This window comes from Haliotis cracherodii, unplaced genomic scaffold (genome assembly GCF_022045235.1).
Source record: "Haliotis cracherodii isolate W230 unplaced genomic scaffold, xgHalCrac1.p SCAF_14, whole genome shotgun sequence".
In the NCBI taxonomy this organism is placed as follows: domain Eukaryota; kingdom Metazoa; phylum Mollusca; class Gastropoda; order Lepetellida; family Haliotidae; genus Haliotis; species Haliotis cracherodii.
In genome coordinates this window covers 17,984,910-18,011,875 of record NW_027266269.1, presented here as the reverse complement: position 1 = coordinate 18,011,875, position 26,966 = coordinate 17,984,910, and the positions used below count along the sequence as shown (strand labels likewise).

The 26,966-nt window shown below is 42.5% G+C and overlaps 2 protein-coding genes and 1 long non-coding RNA gene across 5 annotated transcripts in view; 2 read left to right on the top strand and 1 right to left on the bottom strand.

Moving 5' to 3' along the window:
* LOC139461044 (dynein axonemal heavy chain 6-like) overlaps positions 1-26,966 on the bottom strand; it is a 103,042-nt gene that overhangs the window by 16,530 nt on the left and 59,546 nt on the right. For all 3 annotated transcript variants that reach the window (XM_071242551.1, XM_071242550.1, XM_071242549.1), the window contains exons 40-58: positions 26,627-26,848; positions 24,440-24,587; positions 24,062-24,219; positions 23,346-23,477; positions 22,861-23,032; positions 22,052-22,215; positions 21,664-21,795; positions 20,743-20,903; positions 19,746-19,896; positions 19,077-19,258; positions 18,478-18,664; positions 17,379-17,533; positions 6,039-6,219; positions 5,567-5,692; positions 4,966-5,075; positions 3,926-4,088; positions 2,907-2,989; positions 2,104-2,341; positions 686-988 (exon numbers count right to left, since the gene is read on the bottom strand). In XM_071242551.1, coding sequence (XP_071098652.1) covers positions 686-988; positions 2,104-2,341; positions 2,907-2,989; positions 3,926-4,088; positions 4,966-5,075; positions 5,567-5,692; positions 6,039-6,219; positions 17,379-17,533; positions 18,478-18,664; positions 19,077-19,258; positions 19,746-19,896; positions 20,743-20,903; positions 21,664-21,795; positions 22,052-22,215; positions 22,861-23,032; positions 23,346-23,477; positions 24,062-24,219; positions 24,440-24,587; positions 26,627-26,848 — 3,168 coding nt within the window. The remainder of the gene's footprint in view (positions 1-685; positions 989-2,103; positions 2,342-2,906; positions 2,990-3,925; positions 4,089-4,965; positions 5,076-5,566; positions 5,693-6,038; positions 6,220-17,378; positions 17,534-18,477; positions 18,665-19,076; positions 19,259-19,745; positions 19,897-20,742; positions 20,904-21,663; positions 21,796-22,051; positions 22,216-22,860; positions 23,033-23,345; positions 23,478-24,061; positions 24,220-24,439; positions 24,588-26,626; positions 26,849-26,966) is intronic.
* Positions 6,794-9,262, top strand: LOC139460598 (uncharacterized). The gene is made up of 3 exons (XM_071242065.1): positions 6,794-7,105; positions 7,592-7,680; positions 8,065-9,262. The coding sequence occupies exon 3, from the start codon at positions 8,251-8,253 to the stop codon at positions 9,175-9,177; it is 927 nt and encodes a 308-aa protein (XP_071098166.1). The 5' UTR covers positions 6,794-7,105; positions 7,592-7,680; positions 8,065-8,250; the 3' UTR covers positions 9,178-9,262.
* On the top strand, positions 12,527-15,257 carry LOC139460597 (uncharacterized). The gene is made up of 3 exons (XR_011652814.1): positions 12,527-14,211; positions 14,698-14,786; positions 15,171-15,257. It is a non-coding gene; the product is annotated as an uncharacterized lncRNA (long non-coding RNA).

Genomic DNA, 26,966 nt, shown 5'->3' with positions numbered 1-26,966 from the left:
AAGTCTCATCATTATTTGTATTGTTAAACCTAAATTCTACACAGAAATTCATTCACAAATGATGTTTCCCTTTGAAATTGATTGACAAAATGGCAGAAATGTGGAAGTGATTTTTTTCACACGGTGGTGGCGACTGACCATGCCGACTTTGGCATCACAAAATTGACTTAGTATGTAGAAAATAGGATCTGCATGCACAATCAGCAGCAAGCACTGTCAGACACATCAGGCCCCAGCATATCGCATGTCTCACAATACAGATACCTGTATCCCAATATATTGCAACACAATCTTTTGGCCAATTCACAGCCCTAATTTGTATTAGTTATTGAACTACAACAAAACTTTGCATGAGATATAGAAATCAGTACACCAGGAAAATAACAACATCTGGTCATAGTGGTCAATAAGGCCCTTTTGAATAACCCCTTTAATGTGCATTCCTGTCCTTTAGTACCGTTAATAACAACTTATTGTAATAAATATAAGAGCACATAGCACTGGATATAACATTTCCAAGGCCTGATTCCTCGAATCGAACGCATCGCTGAGACAATCGTCACTCTCATACTTTAACATAGACTGACACTGAGATAGCTTTGTGGAATGGGGCCCTGGCATTTTACTGTCCAAGAATCCCTCCGAGATAACTTTCATGAAGCTATCACTGTCAAGAACCAATCACCTGTTCTTGGGGGTCAATCATGAGGGGCCACCTCCGACCTCGTGTCACCAAGATGGCGTTCTCTGTGGACACCTGATCTCGAGGTAGGCCATCCGAGTTCCACTGCCTGATCTCGAAGGGGTCAGCGAGGACCTTCTCTAGGGTCATCCCGTCAGTGACCGGTATCTCCAGCTCCTTGCACTTGTCAATCCAGTGACTGACCAGCTCCTGGCGGTACACACTGGTGAAGGCTCCATAGTACGCCACACAGGCGGCCGAGATGAACACATCACCGGTCACGTTGCCGATTTCAATGTTGAATTGCTAAAAGACAACAACAAATTCATTATAAAGCACTACCATCTAAAAGGATAGCAAACAAAAGTCTTGTCATTAAACCCATACTGTTTCAAACTCATTCTGAGACAATATTCAATGAACTCTTAAAATTGAGCATAAAAGCCAGGGGTCTCTTGATCTCTTTCTTTAAGTTGTTTTAGTTATCATTAATCAAATATTTTTGAAGTGCTGAGAGTTGTTTCAGATGTTCATAGTCCCTAGTGCAGGCAGATGTTCATAGTCCCTAGTGCAGGCAGCTATAGATGAGAGTGGGATACACAGGCTGACAACAGCACAGCACAGCCAGACCACACAGTCCAGCACTATCTGTACCACACACTTCAGGGTTATATTCAAGTAAGAAGAAACCAGCTTCACATATTGATTGTTTGCAAAACACATGACATCACATCCGGATATTGTTGCAAATAATCCCAGATAGCATCAGCCATTATTCACGGCATCACAGAAGACTCCATGTGACCTTGCTCTGACAACAGACTGACTCAGCTGAAGAAGCTTTTTTGTACAGGAAACTAGGGCTGGGACAATACACCAACTGTGTTGTCCGATACCTTGCTCACGATCTGATACGGATCATGATCATTTCAAGTGCTCTTATCTGAGGGGCGTGAGCCATCCTTTTCATAGACAGGATGGCCAAATACCTGGCCCACTAACAATTTACGGTTGGCAGTATGGCACAATGGATGTCAATATTTACATCTCACTACTTATTTTCCCTTGTATTTAGTGTTTGATGTAACATTTATTTAAGAATACATTTAAGGTAAGAATCAATCCTTTTTACTTATTGTACAAGTGTGATTGATACTTGTAGCATGAAGTTAAATGTTGCGATCCATTGATGCATCCCTGTATCATGCCACTACTATAGGAAACTCCCACTTTTCTAACTGTTTTGCACAGAGACAATGGGTAACGTGTACAGTATATATGTGGAGACAATGACAAGCCATGAGATGTAGTGGCCCAATCCAAGTTCTAGCGACAACCAGCAGTCATTGTGCCACCTGTCCTCATTGGACCAGCGAAGTAACCAGACTGAAAGCATCTACAAAGATGCCAAAGCTTCTCACCTTGACACTCGCCTCCCACCTAATCTGTTCATCTGCAAGAGCTGATGTAAGTTTGGACGCACGCTTGAGTCGTGCACCTGTGGTGGCAATGTTGCGCTCCAGTTTCTGCTTTGATGATACACTGTCGTCATATGACTTCTGCAGCTGTGCGATCTTGGCCTCCACATCCGCCAGCTTGTCCTGCTTCTCTTTCAGCATCTTCATCACGACGTCCAGCTCTCCCTGGGCAGACGCCAGTCTGGCAACATCACAAGTCAGTATTAAAGTATGAACATGAATGTTATATTTTATTGTTTACAGATTTGATGCTTATCAATTAACTTGGAAGGGTAAAAATATAAATGTATTTATGTTGTTCAATAATTCATATATATTATTTAGCATATAATATTGTTTTGGTCAGTCAGCTAGGAACAAAATTAATGCTAATTCAGATTAAAGTGCATAATGTGAAATATGTTCATAGAAAGATGTACATTGATATCTAGTTCTGTCAGAGATGTATTTGATCAATTATTATTTCAAAGGTTCTGTTTCTTTCTTGTTTGGATTTTGATCTTTTGAACTTTTTTAAATTGTTTATTTATGTGTGAAATTGAATCCATAACTTGTCAATGATGTGCAGGACCTCTGTATGCTAAACACTGCCAGTAAATATCTCACCTCTGTATGCTAAACACTGCCAGTAAATATCTCACCTCTGTATGCTAAACACTGCCAGTAAATATCTCACCTCTGTATGCTAAACACTGCCAGTAAATATTTCACCTCTGTATGCTAAACACTGCCAGTAAATATCTCACCTCTGTTTCTTGGGTTCCACAGTTCGGAAAACGTGAGCGTACAGGTCCATCGCTCTCACCCACATCACCATGGACTTGCAGGCCTACCAGACAGAGGAATGTGTCAGTGACATGACAGTGTACTTCATTGTGTCAGTAACATGACAATGTACTTCAATGTGTCAGTAACATGACAATGTACTTCATTGTGTCAGTAACATGACAATGTACTTCATTGTGTCAGTAACATGACAATGTACTTCATTGTGTCAGTAACATGATAATGTACATGTACTTCAATGTGTCAGTAACATGACAATGTACTTCATTGTGTCAGTAACATGACAATGTACTTCATTGTCAGTAACATGACAATGTACTTCAATGTGTCAGTAACATGACAATGTACTTCATTGTGTCAGTAACATGACAAAGTACTTCAATGTGTCAGTAACATGACAATGTACTTCAATGTGTCAGTAACATGACAATGTACTTCATAGTGTCAGTAACATGACAATGTACTTCAATGTGTCAGTAACATGACAATGTACTTCATTGTGTCAGTAACATGACAATGTACTTCATTGTGTCAGTAACATGACAATGTACTTGATTGTGTCAGTAACATGACAATGTACTTGATTGTGTCAGTAACATGACAATGTACTTGATTGTGTCAGTAACATGACAATGTACTTCATTGTGTCAGTAACACAACATACTCCACAAACAAAGTTTGACAGAAGCAGCAAAGCCACATTCAAAGGTGTACACAAACATTACTAACGAGTAAAACACACAATAACTACGCCATGAGTTCATGGTCCCGACCCCCAGCCCTAACCACCAACCACCAACCACCAACCCACCACGTGATTCCACCTCCAACCACTTCCCCACCTCCATCCCCTCAACACACACACACACACTCACACCCTCCCCTCACTATTCCACAACAACTGACCGGTACCCCTGAAATGACACTACAGAAAATACATCATATATGGGACTTTGTCTGAATTTCTACAGCAACATACCTTGGACACCTTCTCCACAGCTTCAGGTACAAACTTGGGGTTTTCAATGTACTTCTTGAGTTTCTTCAGCATTGACTCGGGGATGTTGTCCTTGTCATACTCTCCCAGTTTCCTCAGGAAATTGGAGTCTCCCAGCACAGTCTTAGCTGCAGCCCAGTCGGTTCTGGAAGGACAGGTGTTCATTTGTTGAATGTTGATTGTGGAAAGTTGAATGCTAGATGTGAAATGTTGATTGATGATTGTGTTATGCTGAATGCTGGTTATCATTTGTTGAGTGTGGAATGTGAAAATGGTATCTCAGTGAGCTAGCACTATAAAATCGGCATCAGTCTGGACTAGTACCAGCAGTCACACACACGTGAATGGTGCTTTGTAAGTGCAATAATCTTGGACATGACATTAAACCCCATTTCACCTGACCTAATGTTGAATGTTGGTCGTTAAATGTTGGTTTTCTTAAGTTGGTTATGAATGATAAATGTTGAATGAGGAATGTTGGATATGAAATGTTCCTTTTTGGTTGTTGACTGCTGAAAGCTGAATGTTGAAAATTGCCTGTGGAATGTTGTATGTTGTTTTGTGTTAATGACCAATGTTGGTTACAGAGAGCTGGTTGTTAGTTGTAGGGAGAGATAAATGTCAATTGTTGAAAGATGCACTTCAGAAGTTGACCACTGATTGTTGGTTGTTGAATGCCCATGAAGGAACTTTGAAGAGAACGCTGCATAACAACAAACACTGAACGCTGATGCCCATGTGTTTTACTGTCCACGACCTGGTCCACTGAAGGTGATACACCTCAGAGTGTGTTACTAGGGTTGTTAACCCAACTCATCACTCAATCTGTTTTCTAAGTTTGTTATTATGCAACACTCAGCAATATTCCAGCTATATGATGGCGACTTGTCTTGACAACCACTGATTGATAATGTAAGCAATGATTCATGGCCGTAAGATGACACAAGTTACCATGACTGACCACCCAGTCCATTAAGTCGCCTCTTTTGACCAGGGTTAGTGAGTGATCCCAAGATACTCACTTCTGTCCCAGCAGGATGCACACAGCCTCCATGACAGTCTGCACCAGCTCCGGGGGCTTGGTGAACACTCGGATCTCAGCAATATCACTCTTGTCCAGAGCATCCAGCGCCTGTATAGGGAAGACAACTCACTTACAACCAGTTCAGTTTCCAAATTCCCCAGATAACAAAATAATCCAGGAAGTTTCTACACAGCAGTTTCTACACCATTTGTTCACAACAAATGGTGAACCCCGACAACACATACTCCCCATACCCACACCATACATTTCAACTAACTCAAGTACGAGGTAAATAAGGGATGTTGTGCTAACCTTACCACTCCCCATCCCCTCCCCCTACCATGAGGAGTCTGAACCCCACAGTTTCTATGCAATATCAGTACACCACCCCTGCCTTAAAATCATCTCAGTAGAAATTATCAGAATATTATCAGAGATAATCAGAAGTTAATACACACAATGTGGTGAATCAGCTTTCAGCCCTTAAATTGAAATTATTTCGATCAGAATGACAACAACATTTTGGTCTTTGAATTTGATTGTGTGAACATGTGACAGTGGTGGTTTTCTCCTCCATGTGTCATGTGTGTGAGCCTGACCTTGACAGCTGCCTCCAGGGCAGGGAGGGCCTCGTCCAGGTCCCGCTGGGCATCATCAGCAATAGACTGGGTCTCCTCGGCCTTCACCTTGGCCACAGCCTCATCCTCCATCACCACCTTCCGTACCTGAAGTCACAAACACCCAGGCAAACATTCAGAACATTTCAGGAATGCTGAACCTTACCTAAGGCCACACTTGGGTTGTAATAGGCTCAGAAATCCATCAACTCCAAACAAGTATCACCACCAAAAATTGTGTATACAATATGTTAGACTGAAAGACCAATAAGATAAGCTTAACACTGAACACACTGCAACATGCGACAGCCACTGTTTTGAAGAATGATTTGAGGACACAGGATGTGACTTGAGGATATGACTTGAGGATTTGAGGACATAGGATGTGGGACATGACTTGAGGATGTGACTCGAAGACGTGAGGACATAACGTCATGAGGATACTGGTACTCACAGCATCAGCCTTCTCCTGGTCAACTACAAGTCTCTCCATCAGGGCGTTGGTGTCCTCTGACTTCTTCTTCAACTCCGGCTCCAGGGCCACCAGCTCTATCTTCATATTGTCAACCAGGTCATTGGTCTCCAGAAGCTTGGCCAAGCCATTCTTCACACGGTCTCGGGCGTTCTTCAGAATCCTAAAGGAATATCATAAAGATTCTATAACAGAAGCCAACAAACTCCACAAATATCAGTTTTACAAGCAAGTGTTCAGGTTGTTCGTAGCATCTCATCAGCTTGGGGAAACCAAAAACACCAAGACGGAGTCAAACCTTCTGACTCCCATGACGATAACGTTCTCGCCGTCAAAGGCTGTGTACAAACCCCAACAGTAGAAAGCCTGTTGGCTGGAAGAATTTGTCAATGAGAGCCTTGTCTACCTCGCTAGGAACTGCCCCAAGCACTAGGCTACTCCTTCAATCAAACAGCTGGAGCCACAGCTACTTCCACATGCAACAAGGCCAGAGAGATTTACATACAGAGATGACTACCAATAACTAGAGATTAAGTGAATGTTGTTTTGTACCAAGCAATAAAACAGTGTGCCATAAATATTTTATCCTGGGCAACCAGCGATGAGCAACCTGAGCAATGTTCCAATCAATTTTTTTGTTTAAAGCTGCACTTGGCAAGTTTCAAGTTATTTGACGGCAGCCTGTAAATAACCAATTCTGGACCAGAAAATCTAGTGATTGATCTTATTGTGAAGATGTATTGCGCGCATAAAATCCTTGCCGGAAATAGTCGGTAACTTCCGGAAATAATCACAAATTTGAAATGTTTTAGAGTTACATTTGCTGTTAAAATTTATTAATAAACTGTTAAAATATAATTAAAAGTACCTGTCAGAATTCTGACGCATCGTAATTGTTAAACTGGATAAAAGTACGCAAAGCTTTCAACCTTTCCCATGGTGCACTTGTTTCGTAGTTTTCCCGCCATAGTCGCCATGCTTGTTAAAGTGCGAGGTACTCAACATTTTTAGAGCGCTACCCACACGAAGCCACAACTTTGTCATTCCTTGTAAGTACTCTCCAATTACTTGTAGCACGTCGTATGTAGATGATTTGTTAGTTAGTAATTATTTACGTAGATGGTTTGCTAAATTGATGTCTATTTTAGAAGTCGGTTCAGGCCTCGTCACAGTACAGTGCTTGGTGAAAATAACACCACGTGGTAAAGCTATTTCAATTCATGACTGTTGCTTATTGACACGATCATGGAAATGTAATTGTTGATGGTCGCATTTCTGCTGGAATTCTTTTCCTTTAATTTTCACGTATTTGTAATATCGATGCTAGTCAAATTGAATAGTTTAGTGAGTGATCACGAGTTACCTCTTTTGTCCATTTTATGTAAACATCGGCCATGCTCATTAGAAATGAGATCGTTTTGATTAACTACTTGACCAAAGTCAAAATGCATTGTTTACTAGTTTGAAAAGCATGTTGTGATTGCTGCGAGGTTATATCGTGGATTGTTACGATTAGCCCTTTTGTTTGGTGCTAGGACCCGTGACCGTCCCTGTGACTGTCCCTGTGTTGATGATAGGCATGGATAACCGTTGACCCTTGTCAGCTGGTTGTAGTCACCTGGGGGTGAGTTGTTGTTAGCCCAGACTTAGTAGAAAGATTTAATATTTTGCTCTTTTGTCATATTTCTGTATTCCCTTGTTGTTAATCTCAATCCGTACTTTGTAATTTGAAATAGAAGAAATTAGTGAATTTGTAATTGGTTTTATTGTGGAAGTGAAGGCTCAAATGCCACTGATATTTTCAGTGCTGATTAACCAACTAAGTATTTACTATTATGGATTTTCGTGTGATGACAGAAATTATTATATGATAACATGTGATATTTTTACATTTCATATTTTATTAATATTGTCTGTAGGGAATATCCATAATGCTAAAAGTAAATTAATCGTTGTACATCATAATATCGGCGCAGATCCTGACAATCGTGTTTATATTGTTTTGTAGGTTTTTTCATCATGTTGACTTCATGGAACGACAATAAATGCTCTTCATTGAAACTATTCACTCTTCTGTATTGAATTCCCACGTTACAAAAATGGTGTCAGAAGTGGGATCCAGAAGCGATGTGAATGAAACCCCCAGGGTGACTGTGATGAGGAAATCGATGTGAGGGAGAGTCCTACAGCCAAGATGTCTGGGTCTGCCAGCCCAAGTAATATCAACTTGCAGGGGGAAGCTGAACGGTCTGCTGAAACAATGGAAGCTGTCGCGAAGGAGTTGGAGGTCCTGAGACTGAAAGTGAGGGAACAGGAGGATGCACTGGCTGCAAGGATCAACAAGCCTGTTGTCCTGTCCACGGGTCGACAAATAGCTCGCTTCAAGGACAAAGCATCCAAACCGGGCGATGTCTCACTAGAGGAATGGATTTCGGATGTGAGATGTGCTGCAGAAACCCGCAAGTTGAAGACAGAAGATTTCGCTGTTCTGCTATGCGAGAATCTTGGTGGACGGGCCCGACAAGAAATCCTTGCCAGAGGATCAGACATCAGGAATTCTCCGACCAACATTATACGGATCTTACGGAAAGTGTTCGGCGATGGATGTGACTTACCGTCGGCACAGCACCGCTTCTATTCCTATCGCCAATCGTCTGGACAGGATCTGGTTACTGTATCCCTTGATCTTATTGATCTATATGACAAGATCATCGAAATTGATCCTACTTTCAGCGGAATGAAGGAGTCTGCCCTTAAAGGTCAACTGGCGGAGGCTGTACAGAGCGACGTCCAAAAACGAGAGACAAGGCGCCTTACTATCGAGCACCCCAGCATGAGTTTCCTGGACTTGAGGGATCGTCTTATCGAATGGCTTGGCAACACTCCATTAAAGGAAAAGAACGTACATTATCAAGAACATCGATCAAACTTTGAAGATGTCTTGAAGAGACAGGAGGCCATGATAGAGGAACAACAGAAACAGATACAAGAGCTCCTCACCATCAACGCTCGACCAAGGACAAGGGCTTGCTGGGAATGTGGCGAAGAGGGTCACATGCGACGCGATTGTCCGAATCGATCTGCTTCTCGTTCTAGAAGACCAAGGGCTTTAAACATGTAAAACCCACAGCGGAGGACCTCACTGTGGGGGTTGAAGAAAACAATGCTTATGGTCCACTCTTAAATAGACTGGTAGGGAGATGTCCGGAGACCGTTATTGATGCTAATGGGATCAAGATCCGATGTCTGGTGGATACCGGAGCACAGGTGTCGACGATTACAGAATCATTTTACAGGGATTACTTTCAAGGAAAGGAAATCGTCGACATTGGAGGACTGATCCGCATTAGGGCTGCCAATGGACAGGACATCCCCTACTTGGGCTATCTAGCATTGGATATAGTTACTTTTGGCCATGAACTCAAATCTATAGGATTCCTCGTAGTGAAAGACCCTTTAGAACCAGCGATGCAAGAAAGAAAATTAGAAGTCCCTGGAGTTTTAGGATGCAACGCTCTTAGAGACATGAAATCCCTTTTTGAAACAAATAGCGTAACAGTGGATGATGAAGTCCGAGATCTTTTGGCGTACTACGATGAGATCGCAACAGCAAGAAGTGATGCCAAGGTGAGGACAGCTGGGAAGAAACCAACACTCATACCCGCAAGATCACTCCAAGTCCTGGAAGGAAGTGTGGCACCATCGAAAGAGCCCTTCACAGCTGTCATTGAGGAAATTTCACTACCCCTCCCGAAAGGATTAGTGCTTGGACCAACGGTGGTCACTGTTGACAAAACCGGACGAGTTCTCTTTCAAGTCGCCAACTTCAGTGACAAGGACATCTATTTAAGGCCGAGGACACCTGTGGGAATACTCAACGCTGCGGAGGTGGAGCCAAGCATAGATGTAGTTGACGTCAGTTTAAATGAAGTCCAAGTCACGGAGGTATCCCATTCAATACATGGAGCCAACCTAGTAGAGAATCTTATGAAACGTATGGAGATTAACAGTGATTTGCCTTCTTCTCATAAGGAACAGTTGCATGGAGTTATTGCCAAACATGCCAGCACTTTCAGCAAGGATGAGGATGATATTGGATTCTGCGATGCCATCAAGCACAGAATTATAACGTCTGATGATGCCCCAGTTCGCATTCCACATCGACGTATTCCCCCAAGCCACTGGCAAGAAGTACGAGAATATATCAAGAAGTCGTTAGACAAGGGAGTTATCAGGGAGTCATCCAGTCCATATGCGTCCCCAATTGTGCTTGTGCGGAAGGGAGGTAAACTGAGAGTTTGCTGCGACTATCGCGCGCTGAATGCGAAAACTCGGAAAGACGCCTATCCTCTACCTCGGATAGAAGAAGCCCTCACTGTATTAAAGGATGCCAAATACTTCTGTAGTCTGGATCTTGCCCATGGGTTTAACCAGATAGCCGTTGCAGAGGAAGACATCGAGAAGACAGCCTTTCGGACAGGAACAGGTGGCTTATATGAGTATCTGCGGATGCCGTTTGGATTAACTGGAGCCCCAGGAACTTTCATGAGACTGATGGATAAAATCTTCGGCGACGAAAATTTCCAAACTCTCCTCATCTATTTAGATGACATTCTTATATTTGGGACAACATTTGAAGAAGCTCTAGAACGTCTGGACATGGTGTTGACCAGACTCTCCAAATATAATCTGAAAGTTAAACCTGAAAAATGTCAACTCTTCAAAGAAAAACTTCGTTATCTTGGACACATTGTCTCTGAGGAAGGTATTGCTCCAGATCCGGACAAGATCACAGCTGTTAGTAATTGGGCAGTTCCTAAGACAGAGACACAATTGAGAGGCTTTCTTGGGTTGGCAGGTTACTACCGAAAGTTTGTCCAAGGCTTCGCCAGCATTGCAGCTCCTCTACATTCTCTGCTGCAAGGCAAAAGGTTGGGAAAGAAAGGAAGAAGAAAAGTTCAGCCAGGGAGTGGTATGAAAGCTTGGGACAGCTCTTGTGACAAGGCCTTTGAAGAGCTGAAGCTTCGTCTTACCATGTCGCCAGTCCTTGGACACCCTGATTTTGATAGACCGTATATCCTTGAGGTCGATGCTAGTCACTATGGATTAGGAGCGGTATTGTCACAGGACCAGGAATCTGGAAAAGTGGTGCTGAGCTTTGCTAGCAGATCCTTAAGACCAGCCGAAAGAAATATGGACAACTACAGCAGTATGAAGTTGGAGCTTGTTGCACTGAAGTGGGCTGTCACCGAAAAATTTAGAGATTTCCTTCTTGGAGCTGAATGTACTGTCTACACAGACAATGACCCGTTGAGCTATGTCCAGACCACTGCCAAGTTAGGTGCAACGGAAACAAGATGGATTGGAGAACTGGCACAGTTCAACCTTGTCATTCGGCACAGATCGGGAAAGAAGAACAGAAACGCTGACTCATTAAGCAGGAAAGAAACCCACATCCCTGAAGTTGCACGACTGGAAAAGATTTCCGTAATTGGCTCCAGTGACATGCCAGTTATGTCAACCATGGTGCCCGTCCAGCTGAAGACGCAGATCCAGCAAGACACGAAGTCAGTTTGTTTGGAGTCTTTGCAAATACAAACAGTACGCCTTGAACCAATACCAAGCACAAATCTCCCTACTGTTCTCCCCGATGAAATGAAGAAAATGCAGGAAGAAGATGTACACATCAAGAGGTTCCTATTTCATTACAACCAGGACAAGTATCCATCTTACAGAGACCGGTTGAAAGAGCATCCAAACACGCGTAGAATGCTGAAATGCTGGAAAAACATGGTCCTGCGAAGTGGAGTTCTCTATCGTCAGGTGAAAGTGGACAATAAGCCAACATTGCGAGTCGTTATTCCCAACAAGCTCCAATCAAGAGTCCTCAAGGCAAGCCATGACGAAAGTGGACATCCAAGTGCAGAGAGGACCATTTCCGTTCTGAGAGCGAGATGCTTCTGGCCATACATGGCAAGGGACACAGAAGAATACTGCAAAAAGTGTGAGAGGTGTTTGCTTGGGAAACATGGGCCCTCTGTGAAGCCATCATATGGAAGCATCATCGCCAAACGACCACTCGAAATCCTAGCAATGGACTATACACTGTTGGAGAAGGGCACTCATGGACTCGAAAATGTACTTGTTCTTACGGACGTATACACTAAATTCACACAAGCCTTCCCAACTAGGGATCAGACCGCAAGGACTGTTGCCAGGATTTTGGTTAAAGAATGGTTCGTCAAGTTTGGTGTTCCCCGACGGCTACATAGTGATCAAGGTAGAAATTTTGAATCCAACATCATCCACGAGCTATGTAGCATATATGGTGTAAGAAAGACCAAAACCACACCATATCACCCAGAAGGAAACTCGCAGTGTGAGAGATTCAACAGAACCCTGCATAACATGCTAAGAACCTTGCCTTTCCCTCAAAAGAAGAAATGGCCACAACTACTTCCAGAGCTGATCTATGCTTACAACTGTACCCCACATGCTACTACAGGGTATTCACCCTTCTACTTGTTCTTCGGGCGAGACCCTAAGTTACCGGTTGACCTTGTCATAGGAGATCAAGTAGACGAGACCACAGAGACGGACTGGGTGACAGAACACCATCAGCGGTTACAAGCAGCTTTTAACCAAGCCAGCAGGAGAACCGAAGAAGCTGCACTGCAAAGGCAAGCAAGAGTAAATAAAAACACAAATGACAGAGAACTTGTAGTTGGAGCCAGGGTATTTCTCAGAAATCATCCGGCCGGGAGACATAAAATTCAAGACATTTGGCGACCAGAGCCATACAAAGTTATTGCTAGGAAAGAAAACCAAGTTTATGCTATATGTCCTCTCGACAGTGATAATCCAAAACTAGTACACAGAAAAGAACTGTTGGACTCAAGAACACTTGTGTCCGATATACAGACAGAGCCCCATCTTGAAGACAGAGTGGAACCAATGGTCAGTACAACTGACAGAAGTGCTGCAGTTGAAGCCGAGAACGAGAACCTTCTCCCAGAAGCTTGTACGTTTCGTGTTAGTGTTCCGGATGAGGTATCCAACAAGGGTATCACAAAAGTGTGTGGAAGTGCTTCATGCACAGCAGGGGAGCCTGTAAACACCCAGGCCTCCAGTGATTCAGCTGATGAGACACTTGGGAGTGATCATGCTGGGGACAATCTGTGTAGTGCAGTTAGTAGTGACCCTAATAGTGACAACATCAAAGATTATGTTGTGAGTGATACAGGCACACTTGCCACTAATAGTAGGGATCCAGGTGATGCTACTGCTTCGTGTCAAGGTGGTGAGCTTGAAATGGACGCTTGTGAGGAGGACGAAGCTCCACCACTTCGACGAACAATGCGTTCAAACGCGGGACATCATCCCAACCCTCACAACCTACCGCAGTCAGCAGTACAGAATGAAGTGACTGCAGTTGCTCCAATAGATCCTACTGTGTTAGCTAATATTAGTCAGTCGCAGTTGTTGTTACTGCAGTTGTTAGCAAAGTCCGTCCCAAAGTAAACAGTGAGCTGATTTGTTCCGTCCAGATATTTACTGTGAAAAAGGAAACTTTTTGACGAACCAAAGCCTGTGTTATGTTTACAACTTCCGTACCAGTATTACTTTGAAACAGCTCAGTGCACATTGTTTATTGCACCATGTTGATATTGTTTACATTTGATAATGTGTATTTTTTTAGAAGTGTGGCAGTTACTTGTTTCAAGTCGAAATGCTTTTTCCTGTGACTTGTAATAGATGCCTGATGTGAATGATATATTGTCCCTTGGAGTATATAGATTGTTAGTTGCCAGGAGTCAACTATTTAGCAGGGGAGTGTGAAGATGTATTGCGCGCATAAAATCCTTGCCGGAAATAGTCGGTAACTTCCGGAAATAATCACAAATTTGAAATGTTTTAGAGTTACATTTGCTGTTAAAATTTATTAATAAACTGTTAAAATATAATTAAAAGTACCTGTCAGAATTCTGACGCATCGTAATTGTTAAACTGGATAAAAGTACGCAAAGCTTTCAACCTTTCCCATGGTGCACTTGTTTCGTAGTTTTCCCGCCATAGTCGCCATGCTTGTTAAAGTGCGAGGTACTCAACATTTTTAGAGCGCTACCCACACGAAGCCACAACTTTGTCATTCCTTGTAAGTACTCTCCAATTACTTGTAGCACGTCGTATGTAGATGATTTGTTAGTTAGTAATTATTTACGTAGATGGTTTGCTAAATTGATGTCTATTTTAGAAGTCGGTTCAGGCCTCGTCACAGTACAGTGCTTGGTGAAAATAACACCACGTGGTAAAGCTATTTCAATTCATGACTGTTGCTTATTGACACGATCATGGAAATGTAATTGTTGATGGTCGCATTTCTGCTGGAATTCTTTTCCTTTAATTTTCACGTATTTGTAATATCGATGCTAGTCAAATTGAATAGTTTAGTGAGTGATCACGAGTTACCTCTTTTGTCCATTTTATGTAAACATCGGCCATGCTCATTAGAAATGAGATCGTTTTGATTAACTACTTGACCAAAGTCAAAATGCATTGTTTACTAGTTTGAAAAGCATGTTGTGATTGCTGCGAGGTTATATCGTGGATTGTTACGATTAGCCCTTTTGTTTGGTGCTAGGACCCGTGACCGTCCCTGTGACTGTCCCTGTGTTGATGATAGGCATGGATAACCGTTGACCCTTGTCAGCTGGTTGTAGTCACCTGGGGGTGAGTTGTTGTTAGCCCAGACTTAGTAGAAAGATTTAATATTTTGCTCTTTTGTCATATTTCTGTATTCCCTTGTTGTTAATCTCAATCCGTACTTTGTAATTTGAAATAGAAGAAATTAGTGAATTTGTAATTGGTTTTATTGTGGAAGTGAAGGCTCAAATGCCACTGATATTTTCAGTGCTGATTAACCAACTAAGTATTTACTATTATGGATTTTCGTGTGATGACAGAAATTATTATATGATAACATGTGATATTTTTACATTTCATATTTTATTAATATTGTCTGTAGGGAATATCCATAATGCTAAAAGTAAATTAATCGTTGTACATCATAATATCGGCGCAGATCCTGACAATCGTGTTTATATTGTTTTGTAGGTTTTTTCATCATGTTGACTTCATGGAACGACAATAAATGCTCTTCATTGAAACTATTCACTCTTCTGTATTGAATTCCCACGTTACATTATGAGCAAATGTCGGAGTACATTGGCATGCAATCAATCAAGTCCTCAAGCTGACCACTAAGTCGCCTTTTATGACCAGCATAGGTTGCTTGGGATCTAGTCTAACCTGGAATCACTGTGGTTGGAGTATAAAGACACACAATCTATGACCAGCATAGGTTGCTTGGGATCTAGTCTAACCTGGAATCACTGTGGTTGGAGCATAAAGACACACAATCCATGACCAGCATAGGCTGCTTGGGATCTAGTCTAACCTGGAATCACTGTGGTTGGACTATAAAGACACACAATCTATGACCAGCATAGGTTGCTTGGGATCTAGTCTAACCTGGAATCACTGTTGTCTGAATATAGAGACACACAATCTATGACCAGCATAGGCTGCTTGGGATCTAGTCTAACCTGGAATCACTGTTGTCTGAATATAAAGACACACAATCTATGACCAGCATAGGCTGCTGGGGATCTAGTCTAACCTGGAATCACTGTGGTCGGAGCATAAAGACACACAATCTATGACAAGCATAGGCTGCTTGGGATCTAGTCTAACCTGGAATCACTGTGGTTGGAGTATAAAGACACACAATCTATGACCAGCATAGGCTGCTTGGGATCTAATCTAACCTGGAATTACTGTGGTTGGAGTATAAAGACACACAATCTATGACCAGCATAGGTTGCTTGGGATCTAGTCTAACCTGGAATCACTGTTGTCTGAATATAGAGACACACAATCTATGACCAGCATAGGCTGCTTGGGATCTAGTCTAACCTGGAATCACTGTTGTCTGAATATAAAGACACACAATCTATGACCAGCATAGGCTGCTGGGGATCTAGTCTAACCTGGAATCACTGTGGTCGGAGCATAAAGACACACAATCTATGACAAGCATAGGCTGCTTGGGATCTAGTCTAACCTGGAATCACTGTGGTTGGAGTATAAAGACACACAATCTATGACCAGCATAGGCTGCTTGGGATCTAATCTAACCTGGAATCACTGTGGTTGGAGTATAAAGACACACAATCTATGACCAGCATAGGTTGCTTGGGATCTAGTCTAACCTGGAATCACTGTTGTCTGAATATAGAGACACACAATCTATGACCAGCATAGGCTGCTTGGGATCTAGTCTAACCTGGAATTACTGTGGTCGCAGCATAAAGACACACAATCCATGACCAGCATAGGCTGCTGGGGATCTAGTCTAACCTGGAATCACTGTGGTCGGAGCATAAAGACACACAATCTATGACAAGCATAGGCTGCTTGGGATCTAGTCTAACCTGGAATCACTGTGGTTGGAGTATAAAGACACACAATCTATGACCAGCATAGGTTGCTTGGGATCTAGTCTAACCTGGAATCACTGTTGTTTGAATATAAAGACACACAATCTATGACCAGCATAGGCTGCTTGGGATCTAGTCTAACCTGGAATTACTGTGGTCGCAGCATAAAGACACACAATATATGACCAGCATAGGCTGCTGGGGATCTAGTCTAACCTGGAATCACTGTGGTCGGACTATAAAGACACACAATCTATGACCAGCATAGGTTGCTGGGGTTCTAGTCTAACCTGGAATCACTGTGGTCGGAGTATAAAGACACACAATCTATGACAAGCATAGGCTGCTTGGGATCTAGTCTAACCTGGAATCACTGTAGTCTGAGCATAAAGACACACAATCTATGACCAGCATAGGCTGCTGGGGATCTAGTCTAACGTGGAATCACTGTGTCGGAGTATAAAGACACACAATCTATGACAAGCATTGGCTTCTTGGGATCTAGTCTAACCTGGAATTACTGTGGTCGCAGCATAAAGACACACAATCTATGACCAGCATAGGTTGCTTGGGATCTAGTCTAACCTGGAAACACTGTGGTTGGAGTATAAAGACACACAATCTATGACCAGCATAGGCTGCTGGGGATCTAGTCTAACCTGGAATCACTGTGGTTGGAGCATAAAGACACACAATCATTTAAAAGAGTTGACAAGAAGTCGCACAAATGTTGAAATGAAACAATATTTTAAGTTCAGCCTTTTAGGTCGGGGGTAAAATAATATGGATTGAATAGGGAAACCTATTTGGGCTGCCAGCTTACCTCGTCTTCTCGGTGAGCATGGAGAGGTAGAGGTTGATGAGTTCCAGGTAGCTGGTTGGGGTGGTGTAGAAGCGGCGCTTCAGTTCCTGGTAGAAGCGCTCCGACATGTCTGAGACACTCACGTGGATGTCCACACACAGCTCGGAGATCTTACTCTGGGGAACAATCACAAAAACATCACAGGTGGAATCACATCACAGTGTTCTGAGGTCATCAAAGACTCTGTTGTGTTCTCCTTTGGTGAGTCATCACTGTTTTGTACCAGATCAGCAACATAACAGTTGTATCATGCAATCAGCAAGATTTGGCCAGATTGTGTTCGTGCTTTAACACCACACTCAGCAATGTTCCAGCTATTTGATGGCGGCCTGTGCAAATTGCTAGCCTGGGACAGACAAACCAGTGATTCGTATATAAAGCAATGTCCCACACTGTTGAGGTACGAGGACACACAATCAACTAAACCACAGTTCCTGACCAGACAAATAGTATAATTGCCCTTTAAGACAAGCATAGGTTAGAGGTCACCCATCTAACCATACTCCTCCTCAGGTGCTGCTGTGGCACAACATATTCACGATTCCTTTATTCAGCCCTTTGTTTACAAGTGAGGATCTGGCAGATCACCTTTTACTTTGTCGGGGGGATAGAGGAGAAGATCTGAACAAAGTTTTTCATTACAATATTTAAAAAGTCAAAATATCCTTTGGTAAAGATTGATGTTATATTTTTTGTCCCATGCTTTCTCACATTTGTATGATCACTGAGTATATAACAAGCTTCTTTTATTCCTTTATAAATGAAGACGTTGGAAAAAAAACATGATTTAGTAGGTAATTTGGACCTCACAAAAAAAAATCGATAAAAATATGAAGTTAAAAATGGAGATCGGAATTCTGAATAAATTTAGTTGATTAAAACTAATTCTAATGATAAACATCCATGTTATTCATCTTCTGCCGAAGAGGATGCTGTTGTTTATTTCATTCTGTTTATCTTATTATTGTTTTCCACAACAAAAGTGTAAGAAAGCAAACTATGAGGGAACAAGAGAGATGACAAAACACAAAATGTCCACAATGCTGATTAAAACACTGACCTTGAGTTCATCTGCTCCTAGTTCCACATTCTCAAAGAAGGAAGTGGACACACCCAGAAGGGCTTCCCTAGGCCACTCCACAAACCAGTCAATCGTGCAACAGTTGACGAGCGACGGGAACATGCGACACCGTGACCTGAACGCAGACCCTACTGGACTCATGCACAAAACCACATGCAGATTATTTCTGAAAGTGCAAGAGAATACTGTGTGAGTGAGTGAGATGGGATTTACTCCACTTTTATCAGTATTTCAGTTATGATTGCATGTGATGTGGGAGGATAACTTGAACTTATGCAGGTCTTAGATGTTTACCCCTTTGGTGAGTGAATTCTTGAAATGCAGGGTCTCATCTGAACAATTCTGTGACCCAAGTATGTAAAAGGTTGGGTCATAAAGTGATTATCACCATGCATCCTATTTCAAATGGCCAGAAAACATGCATGTGTTTCCTGTTTCAGCCGGGGAGCTGATTATTGTCGGTTGAGAAACTGGAAACACGGATACTTTTCATTTTTGGCTCTGAATCACACTGCAGCACCCCATATGTGATGTGCAGTCTAAACTGTGTCCCACCAGAGGATGGAGCTGTACCTTACCTGACTCGGTTGATACAGAACTCATAGATGGCATCCCTGTTTCCCTCGGGGATGCCAGCCTCCTTGGCTCCAGGTCGGCAGCCAATGATCAGCTTCTCATATTCATCTGGTTCAAAGAGGTTTGGGACCTCACCCGAGTTGAGTATGTTGTTGATGTCTTCCAGGAACTCCTCAACAACAATCTGCAGAAAGAGTGCATGCAGCTCACAGATACGCTCATTGATTGGAAGCCTAGGTTTCAATTCAAGAAAGAAATATTTCCAAACCTAAACTATTGTCTTTATCTAAAGTTCACTGACACCTTGTAGTTCTGACAAAGTTACAACTCTGGACCAAAGTGTTTTGTTTTATATTCAAATATAAATATCATAATTAAACAAATAATGAAAATAAACAATTAATTTGTTAATTTCATATTGTGAACAAACTAATCATTTCTTAGTACAAAATCGAACTGAAGTTTTACTAAAGAAACATATGTTGTCATGACATCAAAGTGTGGATAGTTATCTCCCCTTCCACTTGACATTTGGTAAGAGTTATCAGTCCTTGTTCTGCAGTAAAATCATGGCAAAAGGAATACAAGAAACAGCAATAAAAAACAACATCATTAATCAAAAAAAGTAATTATTGATTAGTCATCCCTGTGCAACCCTCCATGTCTCATACCTGTGTGTCCGTGAAGAGAAAGACTGTATTGAGATTCTGAACACCAGCCATGTCATATAGTTTCTTTATGTCGTCGTGGAATGCAGAGTAGTCATAGCCTCGACTCAGCTCAATCTGGAAGCACTTGTAACCACAGATGTGAGAGGCTAGTCTGAAATGCAAACATTGAACTTAAAAATTCCCTTTTTCTCTATCACACAGGCGTTCTTAGGGTCATATTGACAGAAGGGTAGTCACTAATTGAGTAATAAAACACTAAAAACAATATCAATTTGACTGTTGCTTCATTATAGATGTCTTGTTGTTTGTTCATCTGTGTTGTCAAGTGAAGTACTGTACCTGGTCAGTGACTGTTTCCCTCTGTCCCCCACCCACCCCGACAGTTAGGACATAGTGACACTGTGTTGTCAAGTACTGTACCTGGTCAGTGACTGTTTCCCTGTGCCCCCCACCCACCCCGACAGTTAGGACATAGTGACACTGTGTTGTCAAGTACTGTACCTGGTCAGTGACTGTTTCCCTGTGTCCCCCACCCACCTCGACAGTTAGGACATAGTGACACTGTGTTGTCAAGTGAAGTACTGTACCTGGTCAGTGACTGTTTCCCTGTGCCCCCCACCCACCTCGACAGTTAGGACATAGTGACACTGTGTTGTCAAGTGAAGTACTGTACCTGGTCAGTGACTGTTTCCCTGTGCCCCCCACCCACCTCGACAGTTAGGACATAGTGACACTGTGTTGTCAAGTACTGTACCTGGTCAGTGACTGTTTCCCTGTGTCCCCCCTCCACCCCGACAGTTAGGACATAGTGACACTGTGTTGTCAAGTACTGTACCTGGTCAGTGACTGTTTCCCTGTGACCCCCACCCACCCCGACAGTTAGGACATAGTGACACTGTGTTGTCAAGTACTGTACCTGGTCAGTGACTGTTTCCCTGTGCCCCCCACACACACCGATAGTTAGGACATAGTGACACTGTGTTGTCAAGTACTGTACCTGGTCAGTGACTGTTTCCCTGTGCCCCCCACCCCCACAAGCAGGGCGTTGCCTCTCTCCTGCTGCAACATCCTCACAACACGAGACACATGCTCCACGGCATCCAAGAAAAACACCAGCTTCATCTCCTTAGCCGACTGCATGTTAAAGTCGTCCAGGTACTGAGGAGAGACACAATGCTAGACATGAACAAGTTGGGATTTAATTTAAGTCAGCATTTTAGTAAAATTTAAATATTTCTTACATTGTATAATTATCCTGCATTACTCCTAAATGCATCTACAGAACTCAGTAATGAGACTGCAGTCTGCATTATACAGACTCAGTAATGTGACTGCAGTCTGCATTATACAGAACTCATCAATTTGACTTCAGTCTGCATTACACAGACTGAGTAATGTGACTACAGTCTGCATTATACAGAACTCAGTAATATGACTACATTCTGAATTATAAAGACTCAGTAATGTGACTACAGTCTGCATTGTACAGAACTCAGTAATGTGACTACAGTCTACATTGTTCTGAACTCAGTAATATGACTACATTCTGCATTATAAAGACTCAGTTATGTGACTACACTCAGCATTATACAGAACTCATCATTGTGACTGCAGTCTGCATTATACAGACTGAGTAATGTGACTGCAGTCTGCATTATACAGAACTCATCATTGTGACTGCAGTCTGCATTATACAGAACCCATCATTGTGTCTGCAGTCTGCATTATACAGACTCAGTAATGTTACTGTAGTCTGCATTATACAGAACTCAGTAACATGAGTGCAGTCTGCATTATACATAACCCAAGGCAATAGTGATGCCGGAACAATTGACACAACAGAGATTTCACCACATCAGAGTCCAACTCAATGATATTCAACTGTATTATCATTGCAATAGCTCAAATTTATACTTACATCTTGCAAAACATTCTTCAGTTTGGTAAAGTCGCTCAGTTCTTCATACATCTTATCATCAGCATTGGCACCCATTTTCATGAAGTTACCAAATATTATAGGATGTGTAATAAATGAATTTGGTTCCATATTCTGTGGGAAAAAAAGATCAAATAAAATAGTTTGTATATCTATCTGCTGAAAAAAGCATATAATCTTTTCCAAAAATCAGCAGAAATAAAAAAAACCTACAGAAATCTAAATTCAATAAGATATAATCATTGATGAGATACCAACAACTCCTTCAGTCTTGTTATAATTTACAAAGAAAAATGGAGAAAAAATATTTCTAGAACAAACATGTGGAATTGAAGACCAGTCGTGTACATGAATGAATCAGGCCACTCACCTCTCCAAAGTGCTTGCTGGCCATCTCTGACATGATCTGGTGAAAGTACATTTTGTCCTCATTATTGATGAGACGATCGTGGAAGACACGTTGGCACTCATGACAGAACAGACGGAACACCTGCTTGTTGTCACGGATCACTCCTGGGTCTGCCTGCAGGATACCTGAAACGCCAACACCACCGCTCTATGTAAAGATACTAAACCATGCTACAAGTGTTACTATCAGCATTTGTCATGTTAAGTAAAGGGTATATTTATATTGAACGGTTTCTAAATTTGAACTGGATTAACAAAAGTGGTTTTAAGTCATTATTAATGTAACATATTAAAATAGACAACTGTGCAAACAAAAGTACAGCAGTTTTGACCAGTATGTTATCTTTTACCTGAATGTCAATGTTTTGTGATAAACCTGTGAATCTGTCTTTCTTGAGTTTAGTTTAACACCACCTTGAGCAGTATCTCAGTTTTATCATGGCATGTCACCTTGATGTGTAAGGAAAGCCGATGTAATGAAGGGCTGTGTTCCACAAACTGATCTTAGCACTAAAATGATCGTAACTCAGTGCTATGATTTCTTTGTGGAACAAAGCCTGGGTCTTAGACATTGACCACTTTTGGGAAACCGACAAGCACAGGTACACTGCTGAAAACACTTGATTCAAAACCATGTTCATCGGTTACTGACACGTCTAAGGGACACAACTCTGCAAGGCTAATTGCAGCACCAGCACCAGATGACTGGTCTACCCTGCTTCTTCAGTGACCAGAACACTGGAATAAACATAAAGGAACCATGATCTGTACCTTGTACACATTTTGACAGATCTCGGAGGTTGAAGACGTAGTGAGACTTTGCCGGGGTCGGCAGAAGGTCTGTGCTCATTCTGCCGTATATCTCGACAGCGGCTGACACGATGGACTCGGTGGCCTGTCTCACAGCATGGGGGAAGTCCATGAAGAACCCAGTCAAGATAGCCTGGAAGAAGAACAAGCCACAACTTACACTGCAGTCCAATCTCATTGATTCAGAATTGAACTACAAGTCTGCTATGTAGGTGCTTTTGGGGAGTTTCCGACTGCTTGGGCTGGGATGAGCCCAACTTTTCAACCCTGGTATTACCCGACCCTACCCAGGTACTCGCTAAAGGTCTCAAGACTTGGGACTAACTGATCCATTGATATGGGTAATAATTGTGTAGTGCCATGATCATGCTTCAGAGCATGGATATCTGCATCATAAATATGCATTTTTTATTACTTATTGTTATTGACAAATGTCTGGAACTGACCATGAACATGTGTTTGAGGCTGTGTTCAGTCGGTGGTGGTATGGTCAGCATACTGAAGTGGCGGACTAGACGAGGGGTCACCAGGTTACGGCCACCGCCAGGCGGCGCACAGGCAGCAGACAAGGTCACATCCTGTAAGAGTGGGTCATGGGAATTGTTATCAATCAGGAAACATACTTCAGCTGTAACTTAGCAGGATATTTCACATGAAAAGCACTAATTTTCTGTTATACAGGTTTGGAGATTTTGTAAGGTAAATTTTCTTAAACCCTAGTAAACTTCTGCAGAAATAAGAATTTTTAAATGGCATGTGAAACTTGGTATTTGTACCACAGATTGTATAGCTTCTACACTTTCTAAACATTTGTGCTTTTGTCAAAAATCGAATCAAAGTCTTTTATTTACAAATTTTCCAACATATCAAGACACACACTCTTCAAGGCTATGAACAAAACAAAACAGTTTCAGCCCTATTCTACTGGTACATATCAGGGTTGAGTCATTTACAGCAGGGGGGTGTCAGGTCACAATGACAGAGGACCGTTCCAAGCCATGACAGGTGAAACAGGCAAGTGAACGGAATGCCTGGTAATGTCAGAGGTAAATGGACAAGCATGTGGGCGGGGTCACAAGAACAACTGACATTTCACCACTGCTATCTGATCATAACTGACAAAATACCTTTGAACAAATACAAGAATACAATTTGATCCTACCTGTATGTCTTTCCAGAAGAGTTTTTCTCTGTCGTAGAATCCACCAAAGTCCTGATATTGTCTGAGGAGTTCGATGGGCGGCTGGGACCCGTAGGTGTCCAACTTGGGCATGTTGAGGTCATCAATGAAGAAGACGACACGCTTGCCAATAGGTGCGCCTGGAAACACAAGGATGATAGTGTTCTAACAACTCACTCCTTCCATGTGTATGTCCAGATTACTTGTACAAAGTACATTTCTCACCATCTTCACATTATAAAACTAATGTCAAGGTACTTATATTTATAGATGATTTCTGCAACAGAGTGAACAAAAAGAGCAGTTTCTGCATGTTGTGTTCAATGATGACACAAGTGTTGATGGGACGGAGTGACTGACCTAGTACTGTCTTCCTCCTCTTCTCCAGCTTCCCTTCTATCATCTCCTGTGTTCTGGCACTGCTGGTCTGGGCCGAGAAGTTGATGAACACCGGAACATAGTTCTGGCGTTCTGATATGTTGTTCAGCAGGCCCCGGGCAATCACAGACTAAACAAGATGTAGCAGGTGATCATATGAAATTTCTTTGTACATTTATCTATTCTTGACAACAACAACGAAAAATGTTATAAACATAATAATATCAAAAAGAGTATACAATACCTAGTTTCTACTGCCTACCTCCAGTGCCTAACTGAATGCAGCATTTGTTGTAAAGACACAAGTTTGTATTTTTTTGTCCATTTGAAACTTACCAACTACTAACTGTACTCAAAATATAAAAAAATTCAAGCTATTTAGTTAATTGCCAAGCAGTGATTAGCACCACGAATTAAATGCAACAAGTCAACAACTCATTTCAGAAAAGTGGTTCAAACAACATGACTACATTATTGGAATATCCACTAGTCCTTACAGAGTTTCACTAGTCTCAGACAGATCTACATCATTACTCAGACAGCCCATTATGCAGACAGCCCATTATGCAGACAGCCCATTATGCAGACACCCCACTTTGGAGACACCCCACTTTGCAGACAGCCGATTATGCAGACAGCCCATTATGCAGACACCCCACTTTGCAGACAGCCCATTATGCAGACACCCCACTTTGCAGACACCCCCACTTTGCAGACAGCCCATTATGCAGACACCCCACTTTGCAGACACCCCATTATGCAGACACCCCACTTTGCAGACAGCCCATTATGCAGACACCCCATTATGCAGACACCCCACTTTGCAGACACCCCATTATGCAGACACACCACTTTGCAGACACCCCCACTTTGCAGACAGCCCATTATGCAGACACCCCACTTTGCAGACACCCCATTATGCAGACACCCTTCTTTGCAGACAGCCCATCATGCAGACACCCCATTATGCAGACACCCCATTTTGCAGACACCCCATTATGCAGACACCCCACTTTGCAGACACCCCCACTTTGCAGACACCCCATTATGCAGACACCCCACTTTGCAGACACCCCATTATGCAGACACCCCACTTTGCAGACACCCCATTATGCAGACACCCCACTTTGCAGACAGCCCATTATGCAGACACCCCCTTATGCAGACACCCCACTTTGCAGACAGCCCATTATGCAGACACCCCATTATGCAGACACCCCACTTTGCAGACACCCCACTTTGCAGACACCCCATTATGCAGACACCCCACTATGCAGACACCCCACTTTGCAGACACCCCATTATGCAGACACCCCACTTTGCAGACACCCCACTTTGCAGACAGCCCATTATGCAGACACCCCACTTTGCAGACACCCCACTTTGCAGACAGCCCATTATGCAGACACCCCATTATGCAGACACCCCACTTTGCAGACACCCCACTTTGCAGACACCCCATTATGCAGACACCCCACTTTGCAGACACCCCACTATGCAGACACCCCATTATGCAGACACCCCACTTTGCAGACACCCCATTATGCAGACACCCCAATCTTTTTGGTGGACTCAAGGAGAAGTTTCTCAGGGACTGAAAACCCAACCTGACTTCCTGGATGCTGCTGACAGACTTGTTACGTTAAGTTAAGTGATCTTGTAAATCAGTGCTTTACACTTACCCTAAATCAGTGCTAGATGACTTGATAAATTGGAAGTCTGTTTTAATACATTGTTGAATTTTGACAAAATACAAAGATGGAGAAATAATGCATATGACATAATAAATCAGTACTTTGGATGTTGTATGTGGGAAGTCTGTTGTAATATGAATATCTGTATGACAGTATAAGAATATGCAGAAACTCATGTTTCATTATTCAGACTAATGTCTGCAAAGTAGGATGGGTGATACCATTCTAATGAAGAGCTAGGAAGGTAGTAAATGGCAGTGCATTAAACCTTGTGTTCTGTTTGTAAACTGTAGTGTCTGCAAAATGGGGAGTCACCGTCTCCTACTAGTGGCCATATTATAGCCCTGCAGTACAACACACAGCAACAACACACAACATCCTATCATTAAAATGAAGAGTTAAACTTCCTTTTTTCCTGGCGCATATGACAGCCATAGGAGCTTGTATTACTACTGTATGTATCCTCCGAACCTACCTTTCCCACTCCTGTCCCTCCAGTGTAGAGGACTGACCGCTTGACCGACAACAGCTTTTCCAGCAGGTAGCCGAAGCGGACAGTGTCCACGGTGGGGACCAGCATCTCAAAGAAGGACATATCCTTGTTGTACTTGAACTGAGGGACGATCTTCTCCCAGGAGTCCATGCGGCGGGTCTCGAAGTCCATGTAGCAGCCCCAGAGGTCTCCACCAGACGGCAGCTGTAGGCAGCAGAGGGGAGGTGAGTGGAGGTGAGTGGAGGTGAGGGGAGGGGAGGGGAGGGATTATACATTTTCTGGAAAGATTCATCAGCTGAAACCTGGTACAAATCATGTGCAT